Raw genomic sequence first — 19,428 nt, forward strand, 5'->3', positions numbered from 1 at the left:
GGAAGAAATCACAAAGTTCATTCCTATTGTTGCAAGACAATTCAGAATTTGATTTGTTCAATATAGAGATAATAAATAAAGCCTACTATGTAAGAGTTTAGAAGAAAGCTGCTTGGTAGACAAGTCATTGAACTTTTCTCATCTTTCATGTTAATGGTTCAAGAACATTTTTTTTTTCCCTCAGTACTTTCTTGTTACTCACAGCACTTCACATATTTCTGGTATCTATTCAGCAGTGTGCTCAGTGTTTTGTACACAATATGAAGTTGTGCTGCAGAAAAGTTACTATCATAGAAATAATTAAATATGTGAGTTTAATGAAACTTTGTTTTGTATCTCTTGAAAGATATATTTTAAAATGCCTCGTTTCAGAATGACTAGGAATTTCCAGGTTCTTTGAACTTTTGAAAATTAGGTTACTTTTTTTTTCTGGGTCTTTTAGACATCAAAACCCAATTTTAGTTTGTTTTAAAAATGTGGAACTTAAGTTTAATTTTTCTTCATTTCTTGAGTAATTTCTAAACTGTTTTTTTAAAGGGCATAGGAACTTTGTTTAAAAAAGACAAGAATGAGTATTCCTACATTAATCCTTGGCACATTAAACTTATTACATGTATTTTGAAGGGTTGAGTGGAGTAACATTGCGATAGTTGTGACACTCAGCTGAGGTAATACTTGATTTGACTTCCTCTAAGCTCAAGACTCTCCCAGGCTCATTGTCTTAGTAACTTTTTTTGATGCGTAATTTTAGCCCTCCCTTCTTGAAATGTATTCTTTGGTTAAATTTTCTACTTGAAAAGTATTGTTTGGTTAAATTTCAGACGTGCTTTAGTAAATTCTATCACTGCTTCTGTCTGCTTTTTAGCTATTGTTTCATGTGATTGGAGGAGACAGAAAGGATTTAAAGCATTTTTGTGGGTAAACACAAGGCAAAACAATGGGTTGTTAACGTTTCACGTGGGATTCTAAAGAAACAATTTAGTTACATTTAGAAACTTCCTTTATACCTTGGTAAACAAAGGCAAGGGTGGCTTTGTTCACCTTACTTTAATTATACCTTTGCCCCTTAAAATAACTTGCTTTGTCATTATAATAGGAAATGAAATACAGAATGATAGTTTCTTCCCTGATAAACTTATTCAGTTACAGAATCTAAATAAAACATCTAACTTGTATATTAATATTTTAGTGTGCCTGTAGTCTCCTAACTAGGCTTATCTTAGAATATATTAGTTATGTGCAGCTTTTTGACATACTGAAAGTGAAAATAGAACACTGAAAATATTGAGCGTACACGTAAGCATGCTTTAAAAAGAGCTATTTATCTTTTCTAAATTATGTTGTTTTTCCTTACCACAAGATGTAGGCAGTGCCATTTTCATATTACGCTCCTCAATATTCCAAATCAAAACTTACAAAATAAAGTTGTTAGGAGTAAGTTTTTATACTGACATTCTTAAAGATACTGAGGCTTCTAGTATAAAATATAGTTTAAAAGGTATTTGCAATGCCTATCATGGAGATATTTCGGAAATTTTTATATTTGTTTTAAAATCTGTAAAGTATGAGCATGTCTACTTAGAATGTATTTATCTTTAAGCATCTTAATTGTATGTACATAAAGATTACCATTTTATAAATTTAGCATCTATTTTCTTTTAATAATCTTATTTTTTATTTCTCTGTTTTGTCAAATTAGTTCATCCTTTGTTTTGTGTTGATTAAGTATTGTGGGGGTTTTTTTACTTGTTGATTTTTTAAAACTTTTTTTTTAATTGACTCTAATAAGTTGGACAAATGCTGTTGGTTTAGAGGTTTCTTTTTCTCAGTCTAAGGTGTGGTAATATTTAAATCAGTCAGTATAACCAGAATTCTATAGGTAGTTTGTAAAAGTCTGTGTAAATACTATAAACTTTTTAGATAAAGCACTCACCTGAATGTGATTCTTTCATTAACAATATAGTCTAACTTGATTTAGCATGTTTTGTAACAATCTCTGTTCTGCAGTGTAGTCTTTTGTGTAATTTTTGATGATGTGCAATATATCCTCTAATTGTTTGGCCAGACTTTTAGATAACAGCTTTGCTAAGGGAAGAGGATATGCATGCATTTTTCATATAAATAAAACCTGGATCTCAGCTTCCATTCCTAAAGGCAACTCTTTTTATTTTAGAGCCTTGTCTTTTTGAATTCCTTGCTCTGTGATTGCAACCAGCACTGGAAACAGTTACAGCCTGCTCGGTTGTTTTGGAGGATTCAAACTCAAATTTGAGAACACCTCTTAAGAGCTTGATCTGCTACCAAAAAAAAAAACACCCAAAGCAAGGAAACAAATGTGTGTGTGATGAAAGCCACTAGAGGATGACTGAGAACTGGTTTTTTTGTTGATATATGTTTTGTGGGTGCATGCACAGAATTTTTCAGTTAACTTTCTGAGAAATAAGAAGATAGAGATGATGAAATTTGGCTCTGCTTACATGGGGGACCAAAGAATCTCAATGAGTCAGGCAAAGTGAATCAGAAAGATTCACTTGCTGTTTTTTCCCCAAACATTTTACTAAACAAATGATTACTTGTAAAAAGGGAAATTGGTAGTTTTCTTATATATTAAGAGAACGAGGTTGGATGATTCACTTTGTTGATAATGGTATAAGAAGTTATGGGGATCATCTCTGGAAGCACTGAAACTGATCCTGTTGGTATTCTCTCTGGTAACTTGAGTTTGTGAATGTGAGAGTATCTGTTTTTTCTCAGCTCCAAAATTGTTGAAAGTAGAAGCCTGTGTTTATGGAAGTTCTTAAAACAGAGACCTGAATCATACAATTTACACTGAATTTATGGGTGCTGTCTTCTTTACTCAGCTGTCTCGTGTTGTATGGGAAATGGGAAGATGCCCAGATTCCAAGAGAGTGTTGTCTGTTCTTATGAATCTCAGTGACAATTCCCTTGCACATAGTGGTTGTTGAGTGTAGACCTGAACCACAGTTTTTAGTTCTTTTGCTTGGAAGGTATTTTCCTTCCTTCTAACCATCTACCATGTCTATGTAGGTACCTGACTGCAGTGAAGGGCATGAGAGCCTCCTCGAATTTAAAGTAGAAATTGAGGAAAAGCCATCTTCCTTCTGAATGGTCCATTGCTCATTTTAATTGTTGATCTTACAGTTCTGATATGGTAGCATCATGAAGTGAGCTGGTTCTTCTCCATATTGCTCTTATTCCTAAAGTACAAGATGAAAACTGAGGTGGTGTGGGATAGTTTTAACCACAGCTTGGGAAAACTGTGAGCCTCAGCTGAGGGATCTGGAACTCTGTTGCATGTAATAGTTTCTGCTTAATCTTTGGTCAGAAAGTTGCCTTTGCAACCTCTACAACTAGAAACTTGTAATACTAACTCTTTAGAAGTGTGCTGAATTGTTTTATCTAACACTATAGAAGTGGCTTAATAACTTCCCAAAGCAGAAAGGGGAAGTTTTACATTTTTTATGAGATTTAAAAAAGAAAACCCAAACCAGCAGGTGTGTGCATAGAATCTCTTAGGTTGGAAAAGACCTGTAAGATCAAGTCCAACCATTAACCTAACACTACCAACTCCGCAACTAAACCATGTCCCTAAATTCTTCACATCACTGACTGTAATGGAGTAAATTTTTACACCTGCATGAGCGCAGGCAGTAGGTTGTTGTATGTATTATGCATATACATGACTGTCTGATACTGTCCACAGAATACAGACAATATACTGTTGGAAAAGTGTCTTCCATCTGAGTTCTGTCTGATAACATGCGGGATAAAAAAAAGGCAATCCAACCTGTTCTTTAGTTGCTGGAACATATAAAAAACCAAATTAAGTTCTTCCCTGTAGGAAACATCTGTAATGCAAAATATGTTCAACTTCAGTTCTTATATATTTTTTTCACTTGTTTCTGTGGGTTCATCCTATAAAGCAGTAAGGTAAACTGTAGAAATTACTACATACAAGCCGCTGAAACTTGAAGTACATTGGGAGAGCAGAGTTGATTGCTAACCAGTATTTAAGTTCTATGTCAGATGAGCAGAATAAACATGTCTTCTTGAAGTAGTTAAACTATAGTTGAAATACTATTTTCATGTGAGAGTTCTTGTTCCACGTGTTTCAGACAACTTCTTTACATTTATACACAGTTCTTTAGTACATCTTCAAGAAAGAAGGTTTCTGTATGACTGTTTTTCATTAAGGTCAGTTTTTGTCATGATAAGAAATAATTCTTACAATTCCGCTCTTCTCAAGCTTTGCTGAGTGACTTTCAGAGTAAAGGAGTACAGCTTTTAGAAAGTCTCAGAGGAATTTAATAAGGGATAATATGACAGATGCTCACAAATGGCTTCTTGAAAGAGTAGTGTGAACATAGAACCTTTACTTTCATTAGTCCTTTAGTGCTTTGATTTATCTCCTTCAGCTTCCATTGTAATTCAGCTTGACTTTTAATTACCCATTAATGGAGATATCGGTACAATTGTACAACTGTTGATAATTCTTAAGTTGTTTCTGGTAATACTGTGAAACTAAATTGGAGATAATGTAGTTAATTTTGTCACCATATATATGTGATTTTTGTACTTTGTGGGATTTTGTTCAAAATTCAGTAAAGTAGTAAATGTGATGGGTGGCATGCAAGTCTACAGACATACACTTGAGGTTGTTGGGATGCTGTCTGACATGAAAATCATGTCATAGATCAAATTTTCGTTATGTAACACTAAATCAGTGGGTAAATAGAGAGCTTCAGACATAAATTAATTCATTAAAACTGTGTATCTACTGAAATCATGAACTGATTGATCAGTATGTGGACATGAATGATCAGTATGTGGGCAGACAAGATTATTGCTCCTTAGTACAGAGGTTAATTTCTTATCACTGTGTCTCTACCAATAACAATAAATTATTTCACTTTTCACAAGTGCACACCAAAATTGGAAAGGACATTAAATTTGCCAAAAGAGTAAAACATATTGCAGCATATACCAGCCCAAGCTAAGTACTGAATGTTACATTGCTTCATGTATCTTCATAGGTGGAAAAAAAAAATTCAATTGTGATCGCTTCTTAAAGAACGCAGTGAAAGTCTTGTAGAAAACTGAACTTAAGCTGTGTATTTGGAAACTGATGTGCCTACACTTCCTTCACAGAACAGCTGCTCCTAGGTCACAGTTGTTTGACACCCACCTCTGGGCTTTGTAAAGATTTATGTGTTTGTAATAAGAGCTGATACTGTGCTGCAGTGATCCAGAACAGCGAAACAGCAGCCTGCTTTCAGGCACATGTCTTAATCTGTCAGATCTCTCTTCATGCACAGCTGATAGACTTGCTTATCTCGTTTGAAGCATGCAAACAAAAGTTCTGATAACGTATGAACAAGAAATTAACTCTCACATTCGTAAGGTGAAGGATGTGGAAATGTATCCTGTGATTATTTCTACCATACCAGCTTGCATATAATAGGATGTTTTAACAGATAAAGTTAGTCAGCTCAATTAACATCAGTAAAGCAGTTTCATGTCCTTCCAAAAACTTGTATATAACATCTTCTTTTAACTCTTACGAAAGCTTAAACAGTATTTAAGTCTTAAGGGAGGGAGGGTATAGTTGCATGAACGCAGAGTCTGGTGTCCTAGAGACAACAGGGTATGATGCCAATGCGAGAGGTTGTGTGTCACCTGCGCAGGTGGTACTCTCATATCTGCCAGTGCCGTGGGGGTGTCTTAGAGACACTGTAGTCAATGCTACTTCAATTTTGCAGTATTAACGAGTTTAGCATTGTGGTTTTTATTTACTTTTATGCAGCTGAAATACTGTGTGTTTTTAAACAATAGTTCAGTGAAAGAGACTGAAAAGGACACCCTTCAGTGTTTCTGTAAAGTCAGGTTGTGCTGTATTTTTTTGTTGCATACCACTTGGAAAAATACTCATACCAAGTTTTATTTTGCATGCTACAGCATCCATACAGAAGTAGCCTTCCATCTAGCTGCTGTGTGGTGCAAATACACATTCTTCAAATGATAAATAAGAAATAACCTGCATGTCAATAATGGTTCAGTTTTTAGCTTGTAATTGATAGCGTTAAAACAGCTTATCTCCCAGTCCTTTCTTCATTCATTTGTTGCACAGATAGGTTCTAGCACAGCCATATTTGTTTCTGTTGTGTTTACATTTGTTGGTCCATCTGCTAAATGGATTTTTATGGGCTGCATTTCATAACACTGAACTTGTAGGTTCCTGTTCTGTGCTAGCACTGTGTACATGCGTGCTCCTGTGTATACAGCTGTAGAAGGGTGTTGCTCCACCATCAAAAAAATCCCATTTCTTGTTTTCCCACCCTTTTTTGGATGAGCATAATTTGAATGCTTCTGTTTATTTTGAAGGATGGAGGGGAAAGGCAGTTCGCTGCCAAAAGGAAACCTCTCCTGCCCTCTGGCATCTTTTCCTACTTGATTTTAGTGCTATTTATCTCTTCTTCACAGCTGTTAGGTACTCTGGGAATGTGGTGGTCAAAAGAGAGAGTTGTGGCTTCTGAGAGCGGTATGTCCTGTTCCAGGACTAACTTCCCTTCTGTGTTCTGCAAACTGAGCTTTGTAGGGGAAAGAGCACTCCTGTCACTGCCTGGCTTAAAGCTTTTAAATGTATGCTCCTTTTCATAAACTAAACATTGGTTTGTTTTTTTTCTGGTTTGTGTACTTGGACATTATGATGATTTTTTAAAAACTCATGTAAATTAAGGATTTGTATTGGCTATAAGGAAGTTATAGTGGAAGTAGGAAGAATGTTGTAATTCTGTAGCCTTTTTTTGTTTGTTTGTTTTTAAGCTTCTTTACAGGACTTTTCCTTCCACTTTCTTGCACTCTTGATAGGATCAATGTACCCATAATAAAGGAACCACTTGTCCATTGCACAGATTCTGACAAATGTTGGAATGGGTAAAGCTCCTGTGTGTTCAGAGTTGGACCTGTGGATGAGTACTAGCAGCCTTTAATTTAAGAGCATCTTGTGTGTTAGTGGGAGAGAATTCTGTTGTGCGCAATTTATGAAAGTGCCGTATGACTTAAATTTTAACACATTCTGCTTCTTTTTAGTGTTGCAGTGTTCATGGAAAATGTGCTGTAAGACTCAAAACTTGATTCTGTTATATGGTTAATTAAAAAAAAAGGCAGATTTTTAATGCGAGCTCAGTCAGTGCAATACATCAACAAAGACTTTTTTTGTTGGCTGTCAAGTGAGAAAAACAGAAAAGACTTAAATGCTTTCTCTAATATTTCCTTCCAGGCTGACTCATCAGGAGAAATTGTGAAAAGCTGCAGAAAAGAAGCCAAACCGACAAGCTGATAACTCAAAGAAATACTCTTTTGAGTTGGGGGTTCAGAGTGGAGTCATCATGAGCGATGTTACCATTGTGAAGGAAGGCTGGGTACAGAAGAGGGGTAAGTTCTACCTTTTAATGGAAGGTTCTTCTGATGTATCGTACACTGTGAGCAATGGTATTAACATGGTTACACATATGAACGCTCTTGATTTTTCTTCAGGTCTGCAGCAAGTTAATTTGACCATATGGAATTAGTGGCCATTAAGGCCTTGGTGTTGTTAATACTTAACCCTCAGCACTGCCTCTGTTTATAGGGGTAACTCACAGTGAAGAGGAAGTTGGACTCAGTAATTCCCACTTAACCTTGTTGTTACAGCTGCTGTTACCTGTGTATCAAACTAAATAGGCTGTTGTGGCAGCTGAAAGAGGTAGTAATACAGGTGCACAGTAGACGCTTGCCTGGAAGCTGCTGCAGATGTGCTACTTTGTGTGAAATTTCCTACATGCCAAAATCATTCAGTGTGTTTCAGCTTGTATTACAAATGCAAGTAGTCCCAATAAAATCCACATAGTACTTGCATAAAGCTCAGCATGCACCTAATTACTTCACAGACCTGGAAGTCATATGATTAAGGAATAATTATAAGCCAGTCTAAACTATGATTTTCTCTTACTTTTGAATTCCTGTGAATTCTTGAGATGTCACTTTGTGACGTGTCTGCATGTGATTTACACATTTGGGAAGGTTGCTGTATGTTAAGCTTTGAATGGGAAATTTCTAGAAATATCTGGCATTCATATCATGTAATGAACTTTGAATGAAATCTTCCATGCTTCATGCTGCTCTGCTTTAGGTTGTGGTTGCACATATAATTATTTCCAAAAGAACCATAATCTCTCTCGCAGAGAGAAGGTGATCTGGATTTTAGGGTGACTTATGCCATGAGTTTCTGTGATTCTAGCCCAGAAAGATTTAGATTGAAGTAGTGGATACAAAGTTACCCTTTAATTTACAAAGAAATGCTTTGTTTCAATAGCAATGTGTGAAGACAAAAATCATGATTAGCTTTGTTATTGCAGATTGACATTAAATGTCAGGAAGCCAAGAGAATTAGAGAATAAGTTTATTATTCTTTTATTGTTCCTACATAAATTGTATTTCAGGCTGCATTGTGGGTATTGTAGATGAAAATGAGCTAAACTGTGAAGCTTAAGGCCTACTTCCTATTTTGGAGTATATATTTGTAACACATAAAATTTTACGTGGCAGGAACTATATAAAATTTTCAATTATTTTTCCTTCCTATCTTGTTGTTGTTTACTCAGTTTGGGGATCTGATTTCCTTTTTCAATTGTTTCATATAAGTTTCTTTCAAATAACTAGAATGCTTCAAATAATTTCCTTTTACGTGACATCCATTCCTTCAAGTCTTATCGCTTGTTCTTGTTACACCCTGGTATCAACTCTGTGAGCACTGGGTATGCATATATTAATCACCAGGGGCCAGAAAAGGACAATGTACAATGAAACTCAATGTCTTAATATTTGAAATTCTGAAATGTAAAATAAAGGTTTTTCTCCTCATGCTGTTTTACTGTCTATTAATTGAAGAAAAGCCCACTGAGTTGGCATTTTCATGTTAGTTTTGTTGGTAATTGTTTTCTAATAAAAGACATTTCTTGAAATGTATTTTTCTTTATCTTAAATAACTTTGAGTGAATTTATGGTTGTGTTTTTTTTTTTAATTTCTTGCAATAGATAACTGTAGTTTTTTAGTGGTTTAATTATTTTTTTAATTAGATCTAATATTGTCCTTAATTTTCTGTGTTGTTGGTGGGTTAAAGTGTTTGTTTTGATTTGTTTCTGAAAACAAAAGGAAAAGTGCAGTGTGTTTTACAATGTAAAGAATTTGTAAGCATTTAATTCAATGGTTATACATTTCATGTAATTACAACTTTGACCTTGCTCTGGAGCAAGAGAATCAAAGTTGTTAAGTGCATTTTTTTAAATGTTACCAAGACAAAGTATCTAACTTTAATCTTAATTCTTAAAATTAGAATATACTCAGTAGACACTTCTTATTTTGGCAGCTACATATTCTCTCTCTGTACTAAGAAGCATCATGGGATTGGGTAAAGCTGCCTTGCTTCCATAAGCTAACATGCTATTACAGTTTTAAAGTGAATTCTCTGATCATCAGCACTTGATACTCATTGGCTCAGTTCCCAGGGTTGTTTTGGTAGGTACAAACTTGGTTCCACCTGAAGGAAGGGGAACATGGGATCTCTTTTCCAGGCGGACACCAAGTGAACTCCAGCCCTGGTGACCAGTCCTTTGGACTGCCCTGAACCACATATGGTGCACCATTCAATCTGAGACTCCAGACTGAATTTACCTTGAAATAAATCTTGTAAACCCTACCTGCTGGGAACATAGGGACCTAAGCATCAGCTGCTTCAGTTGACTGATCTGTTTCTATTTTGCCAAATTACTTGGTCGTGTGGATATAGCCTTGGACCTTTTAAAATTGTCCCTTTCAGCAGTCAGAATGGTTTGGGATACAAGAAAAAAACTCAATCCCTCTTTGTGATTCACAGCCCAGTCAAGGAGTATTAGGATGACTTGCAAGTGTGGGGATGAAGAGTGGTTCTGAGGAGCTGTCTAATGAGATAGGTCATTACAAAGGCGAGTTAAGCAAACTGAATGTAGGAATGAGAGGGGAGACTAAAAGTTGAGCTGGGAATCTCTCTCTGAATTGAGATTCTGCTAGAGAGAGGCTAGAGAAGATAGGGTATGTTTAGGGCACTGCGATACAATTCTTAATGTCTGTGAAATGCACTAAGAAAATGTTTGCTTTATTATCCTTAGTGCTGTATCCATGCCAGTAATAGAGGGCCGAGGGCTATATGTTTGTAGGCTTTTAACCCTGCTGTTGAGCACTGAAGAATCCTATGTGATGCTACATAGTTGGCTTCAAAACCCTGTTTTTCTGTGTGTGCTTAAATGAGGAACCCATTGAGGTATTACTGTTTTACTCAATGTTAAGAAAATGCCAGAGTTAAATTTATTTATGATCATAGTTGGGCTTTGAGTAGTCTTTAGGGAAAGATGTTTCAGTGTGGTGAGACAAGATGATACTGAGGAAGAGTATACTGTTATGTGTGAAAGGTCAAATGGGCAGAGATGACAGGCTGGAGGTGAGAACTTTGGACAACAGAGGACAGAAAACCCAAAAGGAAGCAATGCCTGAGAAGCTTGGTGAACCTCAAGTGCAGTCAGGTCTCATCGCACAGATGAAAGGAGACCCTGAAGCACAGTGGCTGGATCTCCCTGAGCAAGTAATGCAGCCCAATGAGAGCAGATTCAGAGAATGAAATAATTGGTAATAAGGATTTGATACCTATCAACGGTGAATGCATTTGCAAAGTGAAGTGGGTGTTACTTTGGACCATCTCCTGTCTGCTCCTGTGCCCCGTTGGCACTGGTGGTGCTCCTGGAGTGCATCATGTGACTTTTAATTTCATCTCGAAGGAACCAGGTTTGTGCACTCTGGGACTGCTTCATGCAGCAACTGGAAGTGCAAAACTATGGTGATGGGAAGATTTGTTGCACAAGTGCTCTCCTTATCTGAACTAAAGTGTTAATTCAGATGTACCCTGTGAGATGTCAGAACTTGTACAAGTGGAGAGCCAATGGAGCAGTATCCTTAGAGCTGAGTCTCTGCTCAGGCAAGAGAGGAGTAGGAATGTGTTTTGTATGGATGGTTTTATGGTTGTAACTTACAGTCTTAGATCTAGTGATAAGAACCAGGTATCTCATGGCCTGTGTGCATGTGCGCTGCTGCAAAGATATTCTTGCAATTCACCATCTCAGTGAGGTTAATAATTTTTCTTTTTTTCTGTTCTCCGCTTATTCTTGTAGCCAGATTAGGAGAGAGATGGGTTGTCTTCCTTTATGAATTTACTTTTTAGGTGACATTAACGTTTTTCGTTGTAAGGCATACAGATGAAAGGGAAGTGATTTTGACTAAAAATCCTAAATACAGTGACCTGAACGTTGCTGCTGAGATGCAGAAATTAAACATTTGGCATTTATGCAGTTAGTGTACACACTCTGCAGTAATTGCTGAAATGACTTTTACATTTTGGATTTGCTTATAAGTGCAGTGTTTTGCAGTGGTTTTTTTTTTATATTATTGTAAGAGCTAGTATTTTTAATTTTACTTAACATGCTTTCACTGTATTTACTAATTAAAATTTAGTGTTTTATTAGGGGGATATGTTTTTAATTTATCAATTTGGAAACAGCTGATTTTTTACACGGATGAACATGCTTAGTATGATTAAGCTATGTTATTACAAAAGTGAATTTTGTGCATATAATTCAGCTGGTATTTTTTTCTTTAAAGCCAGAGTTTCCCAAGTTGTAGAGTTGACCTTGTCTGTGGTCTATAATAGTCACAACAATTAGATTTAAGAATCATTAATAAGTATGGTTAATTGCAACCTAATTTCTTTATATATAAACTGTGCACAAGACTTCAATTAATTTAAACATATGAAAAGGTTTAAGAGTCTTTGTTATCATGTTATTGAAAGATCATTTGGGACAAAGGAAAAATTGACAAAGCTGCCAACTTTTTAAAGGACCCAGTTTTAAATTTAATGTGTCAACTAACTTTTTCTTTAATTGAAAGAGTAAGGTTTTTTGGGAGGACGTACCTAGTGTGTGTTGCATAACAAGATGGCTAAATCATTATTTAAAGATGAAGCAAAATGGTGTCTGTTTAAGTTAGTGCTTGTGTTGTCATACTTCAGTTGCCATACCTCTGTTTGGGTTTCTCTGTTCCAGTGTGTTACACTAGATAATGCTGTTTGTTGTGGCAATCTTTGCATGGGTTACATCACATATTTTTACCCAAATTTTATTGAATAGATAATGTATGTGACTTGGGTTTGGGGGTGAATTTTATATAATCCTGCAGTTTTTAATGTCTTCGTTTTATCTTTCAACACTCACCTGAAGTACAGAAGTACTAGTGTTCAAGGGGAACTGAAGTACAAAATTGCTGTGGCTTAACTATAATAACTTAAGAAGTTTGATGTAATGAGATGGTGGTAAAAAAACAGATGTCATGAAGCTTTCCTGTAATGAGATTGTTCTGTAAATAGTGGATCACTGAAATACTGTAATATAATTTTCACTCAATTTTTTTTCTGTTTTTCTTTTTTTTAATAATACAGCCATTTTTAACTTCTTAGTATCTTGAAGTAGTGTTAATATTTCTAAACCTATACAGTTTATAGGATAAGATGTGTTTGATTTACTGTGATGAGATTCACTCAACTGCTGGTCTGTTTTCGTTTTTGCAATTCAGTACATGATGCAGGTATCATGGGATTTTAAGAAATAACCATGTGGAAAATATTTTCTGTTGTTATATCTACTATCAAGAAGAATAAATAGTGTAGTGGAATAAATCTGTTGTTCCAAATAGGAATACAATTGTTCTTTAAAGTACTGATTTTTAATAGTCTTAGGGTAACATGTCTTTTCCCCTCCTCCCCCTGGCTCAAAATGAGAAAAATAACTGTATTATTTCGTTTAATAAACATTGAGTTTTACAGTTGAACCAAGACCAAACAGATGTTAATTTTGGAAATATACAGTGGAGACTGAGTTCATGTGATATGATGTTGGGTGTGGTGTGTTTTGGTTTTTTTTTTTTTTTTTGTGTGTGTGTGTATGTGTGGTTTGTTTTTTTTTTTTTGTTTCATTTTGTTTTGTTTTGAGTTTTTTGGTTTTTTATTGGGGGGGGCATAAATGCCTTGATTGAAAAATTAATCTCAGAAGTTATGTTATTAATTGAGTGTTATTCACAACCTGTCAGAAATCTTGTTTGCAGATTGTCTAAATTATTTGAGCAGTTTAACACACCTCTAAGAAAGACAAGTCTAAATAGACTATGTTGAACATCTGGTACACAAAGTAGAAGAAATTTAAACAATTTTTTTTTCTAATTATCTTAGCAAATAGTAGTTTAAGGTGAAGTCTTGATTGATGAACCACTTGAAACTAAATAAGCCTTTCATATTGTAATTGTTTTACTCTAATTCTGTGTAATTAATAGAAAATGTGAGTTACTGTATAGTTTCAATAAAATATATGAATGTAGAACAGACGGTTCCATGTGGACCAAAGAGGGAAAAATTGACAGTGCAAGCTTTCTAATATCCATATATGTAAGCTAGATTTTTTTTTTTTTTAATTCCAAATAATTAAGAGATTGCTGTATCATGCACTCAGTGTAGAAATGGATTTAGGTAAAACTGTAAAGTTGCTTGCAGTCAGGGGAACCTCATACACAGTTTTTTTTTTTCTTTGCTTCCACATACACTTTGAGCAGAGCTCTCTGTATTTAGAGACTGTTTTCCTGCAGCTACCCCACTGGGAGAGAAGGGCCTTGAGCCCTTCCTCTGTCCCACTCACTCTGTAGTTGGCTATCAAGGTCTTTTTGAAATAATTACAACCTTTTTAACCATACTTGTCCTTGAAAGAGGATCAGAACCGTATAAAAATCCTAAACTTGTAAGTAACCTGAGTGTGGGGTGTTCTCTTTGCTAAAGAGAACTTTATTACAGGTACTTTTTAGGTAATAAATGAGTGTAGTTTTTGCAGCTCTCCCCATTGTATTATTACCAGTTTCTGTGGTTAAAGGTGGTTTGCTATAGTAATTGAAATGCAGAGTATTTTAAACAGTCTCAAGATTTTCTCTGCAATATCCTTGCTGAATGCCAGTTTAGATAATTGTGTGTGGTTGATCGATTTTTAAATTTTTAAAATTGTTTTTGTTTCATTTTACCTATAATACAGACTGTTTTCAGTTTCTAAATGGTTGTACAGTTGTGATTCTCATTGGTAAATATGGTGCTCTTCTAGATGCAGCTGTATTGTAGATGACAGTGGGTAAAATTCTGTGCCTGTTCTTTGACTGCATGTATTAGTTCCTGCCACTAATACATCAGATAGAAGATACAGTAATATATTCAAAGGGAGGAAGGTGTTCTCCTATGTCTTGCACTAACAGGATATTATTAATGTGGAACATACTTATGACTTTGAGCTTTCTCAAATCCTGGGTTTTATGGTAGAAGACTGCTATTCCTGACAAGAACAGGTTGCTTGTTACATAGGGAAAATACCTAGGCAATGGGGTGGTTTTGAGTATCCTGGACACACTGGCCTTACATGTTCTTGTATGTCTGTTCCATTTCCTGTATAATGAATGCTGCCTGGTTGCTCATGTTCTGAAGGCTTTTTCCATTTATACAGGTTTCTCTTATTCATACCAGTTTGTTACCCATGAGGGGAATGCTTCTAAAGAAGCAAGGTTAAAATATTCTCTGTTGCAGGGATGAGGGAAGCAAGATGTTAACAATTCATTGCCCTTATCCTGCTCACAACCCTTTTGGCTTGGCAGTACCACATGCCCAGCAAATGTCCAATGTTGGGGAAGAATTTGAGGAACCGTTTTGCAAATACATGTTTTCTATTTAATAAAACTTCTACTTTTTACTTGAAGCTTAAACAGTCAAGCTGTGTAATACCTTTGTCATACTGTAATATGTTGGTTAAACTTAAAACTCTTTTGTGTTTAGGTCACTTTCACGTTAAAAACAGTTATTAAAAGGATAATTTGCTTGTAATACCAGAACTTTCGATACCTCATAAAAAAAAATCATCTTCCCTCGATATACCTACATGTTAGTCCGACAAGTCTCCCAAGTCTTTGTGATTTATTTTATTTCAGAGGCTATCTGTGTACCTGCTCTTCTTACCTCAGTTAGGTCAATCAGCTTATGCCTCTATGGGACCCACTTCTTTAACACTACCCCTGCTGTAATCTTTAAAAACATTAATAAGGTCAACAGCTGTGACTTGAAACTAGGTCCTGAAGGAGTTTTAGGACTGGACTGAGAAGTCAGAGGGCGTGAATATCGAAGAGGAAATTGAGACTGTAAATTGAGATACAGGAAAAAATAAGCTTTGGGAAGAGATCAGACTAGCAATAATTTAGAGAGTGAATAGACAGTTGAAGACAAGGGAAAAAGGTTTTGTAACCACTCTGAGTGCTGTCTTGTTTGCCTTTTGCTTTCTTAGAGGAACTGTTGACCCTTCATGAGCATCTCTACAAACTGTTGACAAAATCAAGAGGGTTTTTTCCATCAAAACATGGAAAGATGCTGATAGCACATGGGATTTGTTCATCCTCCAAGTTCCTGAGAGCAGTTTGATCTTTCTTAAATTGCAGGCAAAACATTGTTACTCAGTTGCAGCAACACAGACCTCAGCTTGCTCTGAGAGGATTTCCTGGCTCTCTAGGTAGGACTCCATCAGCACAATAGAGCCAAATCTTTTGAAAGATGCTTAGATTTTGATGTTCTTACTATATGTTTCTAGATTTTTGCTTTGGACGCACTATCATATCTGTTGCTATGGACTTGGGAGCCTCTTGGCAGTGGGAATATGAATTGTGGTCACACTGTAAGCCAAAGCTTGTAATAGTTGATAACTGGAAGATATGCTTCAGGTGTATACTCCTTATCTGTAATTCAGGTGTACCTCCAGTCTCATTTTTTCCAATCCTCTTCAGTACCATCTCTTACTGTGTCTCAGCTAGTCTGAGTTGTTATTGATTAATTCCCTTGCAAATCAGGGCATTATTATGTTACTTTACATAAATCTCAGTACATTTCTTTGTAATCAGATCACTCCAACTAGCATCTTGTTTACTGTAAATTCTGATTTTTATAGTTTGCTTTCTCATAAAGCGCTTTCTTAAAAACTGATAGGAAGATAGGAAATAAATACATCAAATGCCAGAACACTGATAAGAAAACATGTTCCTTTTTTCTAGATAGATGTAGCAGTTCGTTTTCAAATTGATGGCTGTCTTGACTTTGAGGGTAGTCTTCCCAAAAATATTTAATTACAATATAGTAGCATCCAGTTTCATTAGTTGTTACCATTTTTACATTGAAATTCCAAAAAGTATAATCCCAAGTTATTCATATTTGAACAGTTGAAGTGTAAAATATTTTACTGAGCATAGCTTCCTAATGGGCTTTAATCAACATTGTCATACTAAGAAAGTTACTGAAACAGAATAGTCTTCATAAATGGCTGCTAACTGGGCCTAGATACTGAGAAACACACCACCAACATGAGATTTGAGTGCTACTGGATACAAGTGCTCTATGCTTTTTGTTGAGATAAACTTGGGGACAACTGTGTTTGTAATGAAGAAAGACATGTAAGATGGTAAATTATGTAAAAAATTGGGCCAACAGTGTCTTAAATTTGGCACTCAGTGTTGTGGGAACCTAAATTTGTCCAAGTCACAGTTTCCCTCAGATAAAATGGAAATAGTATTGTTACTTCACCTCAGAGACTTCCTGAATGTGAGTTTGTTTATCCTTGAGAAACTTTTGAGTGCCTTACATTATGGTATTCAGGCTTTTTAAAATATGATTTTATGTAATTAAAATATAATTTTTATATAGGAAGTAAAATGAATCTAATAGTTGAAGTTCAGCCTGAAGAAGAAGCAGTAGATTTTTTGGATTTTGTTTATCCTCCTGACATGTTGCAGAGGAAGAGGTTAAATCACTTAGGTCATATGAAGGGAGGAGTTGTTAAGAAGATGGAAAAATCTTAAGGTTAGTTCTTTTGTGGCATGTCTTCCAGAGAGACTGGAGGAAACTCCTGAACAATGATCACTGGGAAAGAGTAATCCATAGGAACATGACAACATCTCTACCTATGCTTGCACACTTTTGACCCGATGAAACTGTGTAGATGGATTAGTGATATAATTTCTATGCACATGAAAATACTTACAAAATATTGTGCTTTCATGTAGCATCTTTTGCTTTACTTTAAATCTAGTAGTCACTCACTTTGTTTTGAACTGTGCTGGCTTTTATAATATCATGCCAGTCTATGTATGCTGACTAACACATTGGATACTTTTCTGAACAAGTTTATTCTTGAGAAACAGCAGCAACTACTGTATTTTAATTAGAAGCTTGTGGACTTGCCCCTGATAGATGCTGTTCCATGTTTGCTTGAAATTTATGTTAAGTGGAATCTGTTGCTGAAATGGGGAAAGTGTCATGTTCTCTTCTTGCTCTGTTGTGTTGTCACTTGTGCTCATAATGGTGACATGGTGAATCATGCCAGGAAATTTATCTGGATGAAAAGGAATCTATTTTTATTTTCCCAGCTAACTTTCAGATGGATCATTTCCCTGACCTGACTCACTGTGTAGCTACATGAACAGTAGTGCTGGCACACATGGGAATGGGCGAGCAGCCACGTGGAGGGGCAGGGCATCTCCCTCCTAGTGGCAGTTCCTTCTTTGCAAGGGTAAACTGGCTACAGAACTGCACCTAGAATTTAGATTATCACTACCACCAGACTCTGGCACAACTAGTTTGTATTTCAAGACGGTTTTCTTTGAAGTTCTTGTTTAGAAAAGGACCACTGATTTACTCTCTGTGCTAGTCCTAAATGTGATGGAATTAAAAAATGCCACCAGGAGGTTAGCTAGTTCCTATTCCTGTGTGTTTTTGGTTTTTAAACAAACAGAATTTTTTCGCAGAATAGTGACTTGGCTAATGTCTGAAGCGGTTCCTTAATCCAAATGATACAGTAGCTATGTAATCCTTTTCTGTTTAGAGTTCGAAAGCTGTTTAAAAACAGTATTTTAACCAAAAAAACCCCCAAAGCTTATGACAGATAGATACCTTTCTGAGGCTAGTGAGTTGTTGGCTTCTAGGTATTACTCAAGATTAAAGTTATACTCAGTGGTTCTCAGAGTTCAGAATATACACACTGTCTTGGTGGACAATCAGTGAAACTTTGGGTAATGTTAATTTGTAAGCCTCTTGAGTTTTCTTATGGAGTTTCTGTAGACTTTCTGCTACATTTGGTAGAATTCCTGTAAAGTAGTTTTTGTCTGAAATTCATTCTTTGCAAACCTACTGCTGAGTTTGCTTGTTTATATACAAAAATTTGGAGAATAATCAAACTCTAAGATTTCAGCTTGCAAAGTGGATATTTTAAATAATTTTTTTGTTGTAAACATTTGTATTTGGGATGCCTTTGGGCAATTTTCAGTCACGGTGAGGATCTTACAAGTTTAATTTATGCCATGTGCATAGGATTTTGTGTGGAACTACGATTGGCACAAAGTGGTTTATGTAGAGATGATGAACTTTTCCCTCACCTGATCCAATCATCCTTTCTCCAAAGGAGACAAGAAATTGCTGTTATATGCAGCTCTGTGGACTACCATGCTGGAAATAGATGATATTAGATGAAATGGATAAATTTCATGGCAAATGAAACAAACAAAAAAGAGCCAAAAGCCCCAAACCAACCCAACCCAGCCCTGCTGTTTTTAAGGATCCTTTCGAACACTTTGTGTTCCCCTGCACCCTCTCCAGGGTAGAGAAGAAGATAGCTGCAGATATTATTTAGTCTACAAATGAAGACTTAGAGAAACAGTTATGGTCATAGTGCATTTTTTGTGGTATATAATAGCTGTGTAATACACATGTATGTATTAGTCTCAGTGAGATATATTTTTTTGTGCCAACCTCCCAAGTATCAGTATAGTCATTAACAGATAAGGACACAAATGTTGAGTGTATTGGTAATGAGGTTTTAAATAATCTGCCCTAAATAGGTAATATTTATTATTGTTATTTGCCTTTGATAATAAAAACTTGACCCACTCAAACAAGGTCACATTCTAGAAAATTCCTATATTAATAGGTATTTTGTGTGCTTTTGAAGAACATACTTCAATAATTTAACTTATTCTTGTATAAGAAGGGAATTTGTGTTTGTTTCTTTTAGTGAATTTTGCTGTAAAGAAGGTAACAAGTTGGTGCACTAGAGCTGGGTAAAATAAATGAGGGGAAAAAAGTTTTTTGTTGAGAGGCAACATGAGTGCCAAAACGTCACTGTCTAGTCATCCATAGTGTGTCTGACTTTTCCTTACAGAAGAAAAGTATCTCCATA

At 35.7% G+C, this 19,428-nt stretch overlaps 1 protein-coding gene across 2 annotated transcripts in view; it reads left to right on the top strand.

The window, feature by feature from the left end:
* The window catches only part of AKT3 (AKT serine/threonine kinase 3), a 150,525-nt gene that overhangs the window by 5,421 nt on the left and 125,676 nt on the right, over window positions 1-19,428 (top strand). For both annotated transcript variants that reach the window (XM_064648682.1, XM_064648681.1), the window contains exon 2: window positions 7,301-7,455. In XM_064648682.1, the coding sequence (XP_064504752.1) occupies window positions 7,410-7,455 (46 nt within the window). In that variant the 5' untranslated portion in view covers window positions 7,301-7,409. The remainder of the gene's footprint in view (window positions 1-7,300; window positions 7,456-19,428) is intronic.

Source organism: Pseudopipra pipra, chromosome 3 (assembly GCF_036250125.1).
Source record: "Pseudopipra pipra isolate bDixPip1 chromosome 3, bDixPip1.hap1, whole genome shotgun sequence".
Taxonomy (NCBI): domain Eukaryota; kingdom Metazoa; phylum Chordata; class Aves; order Passeriformes; family Pipridae; genus Pseudopipra; species Pseudopipra pipra.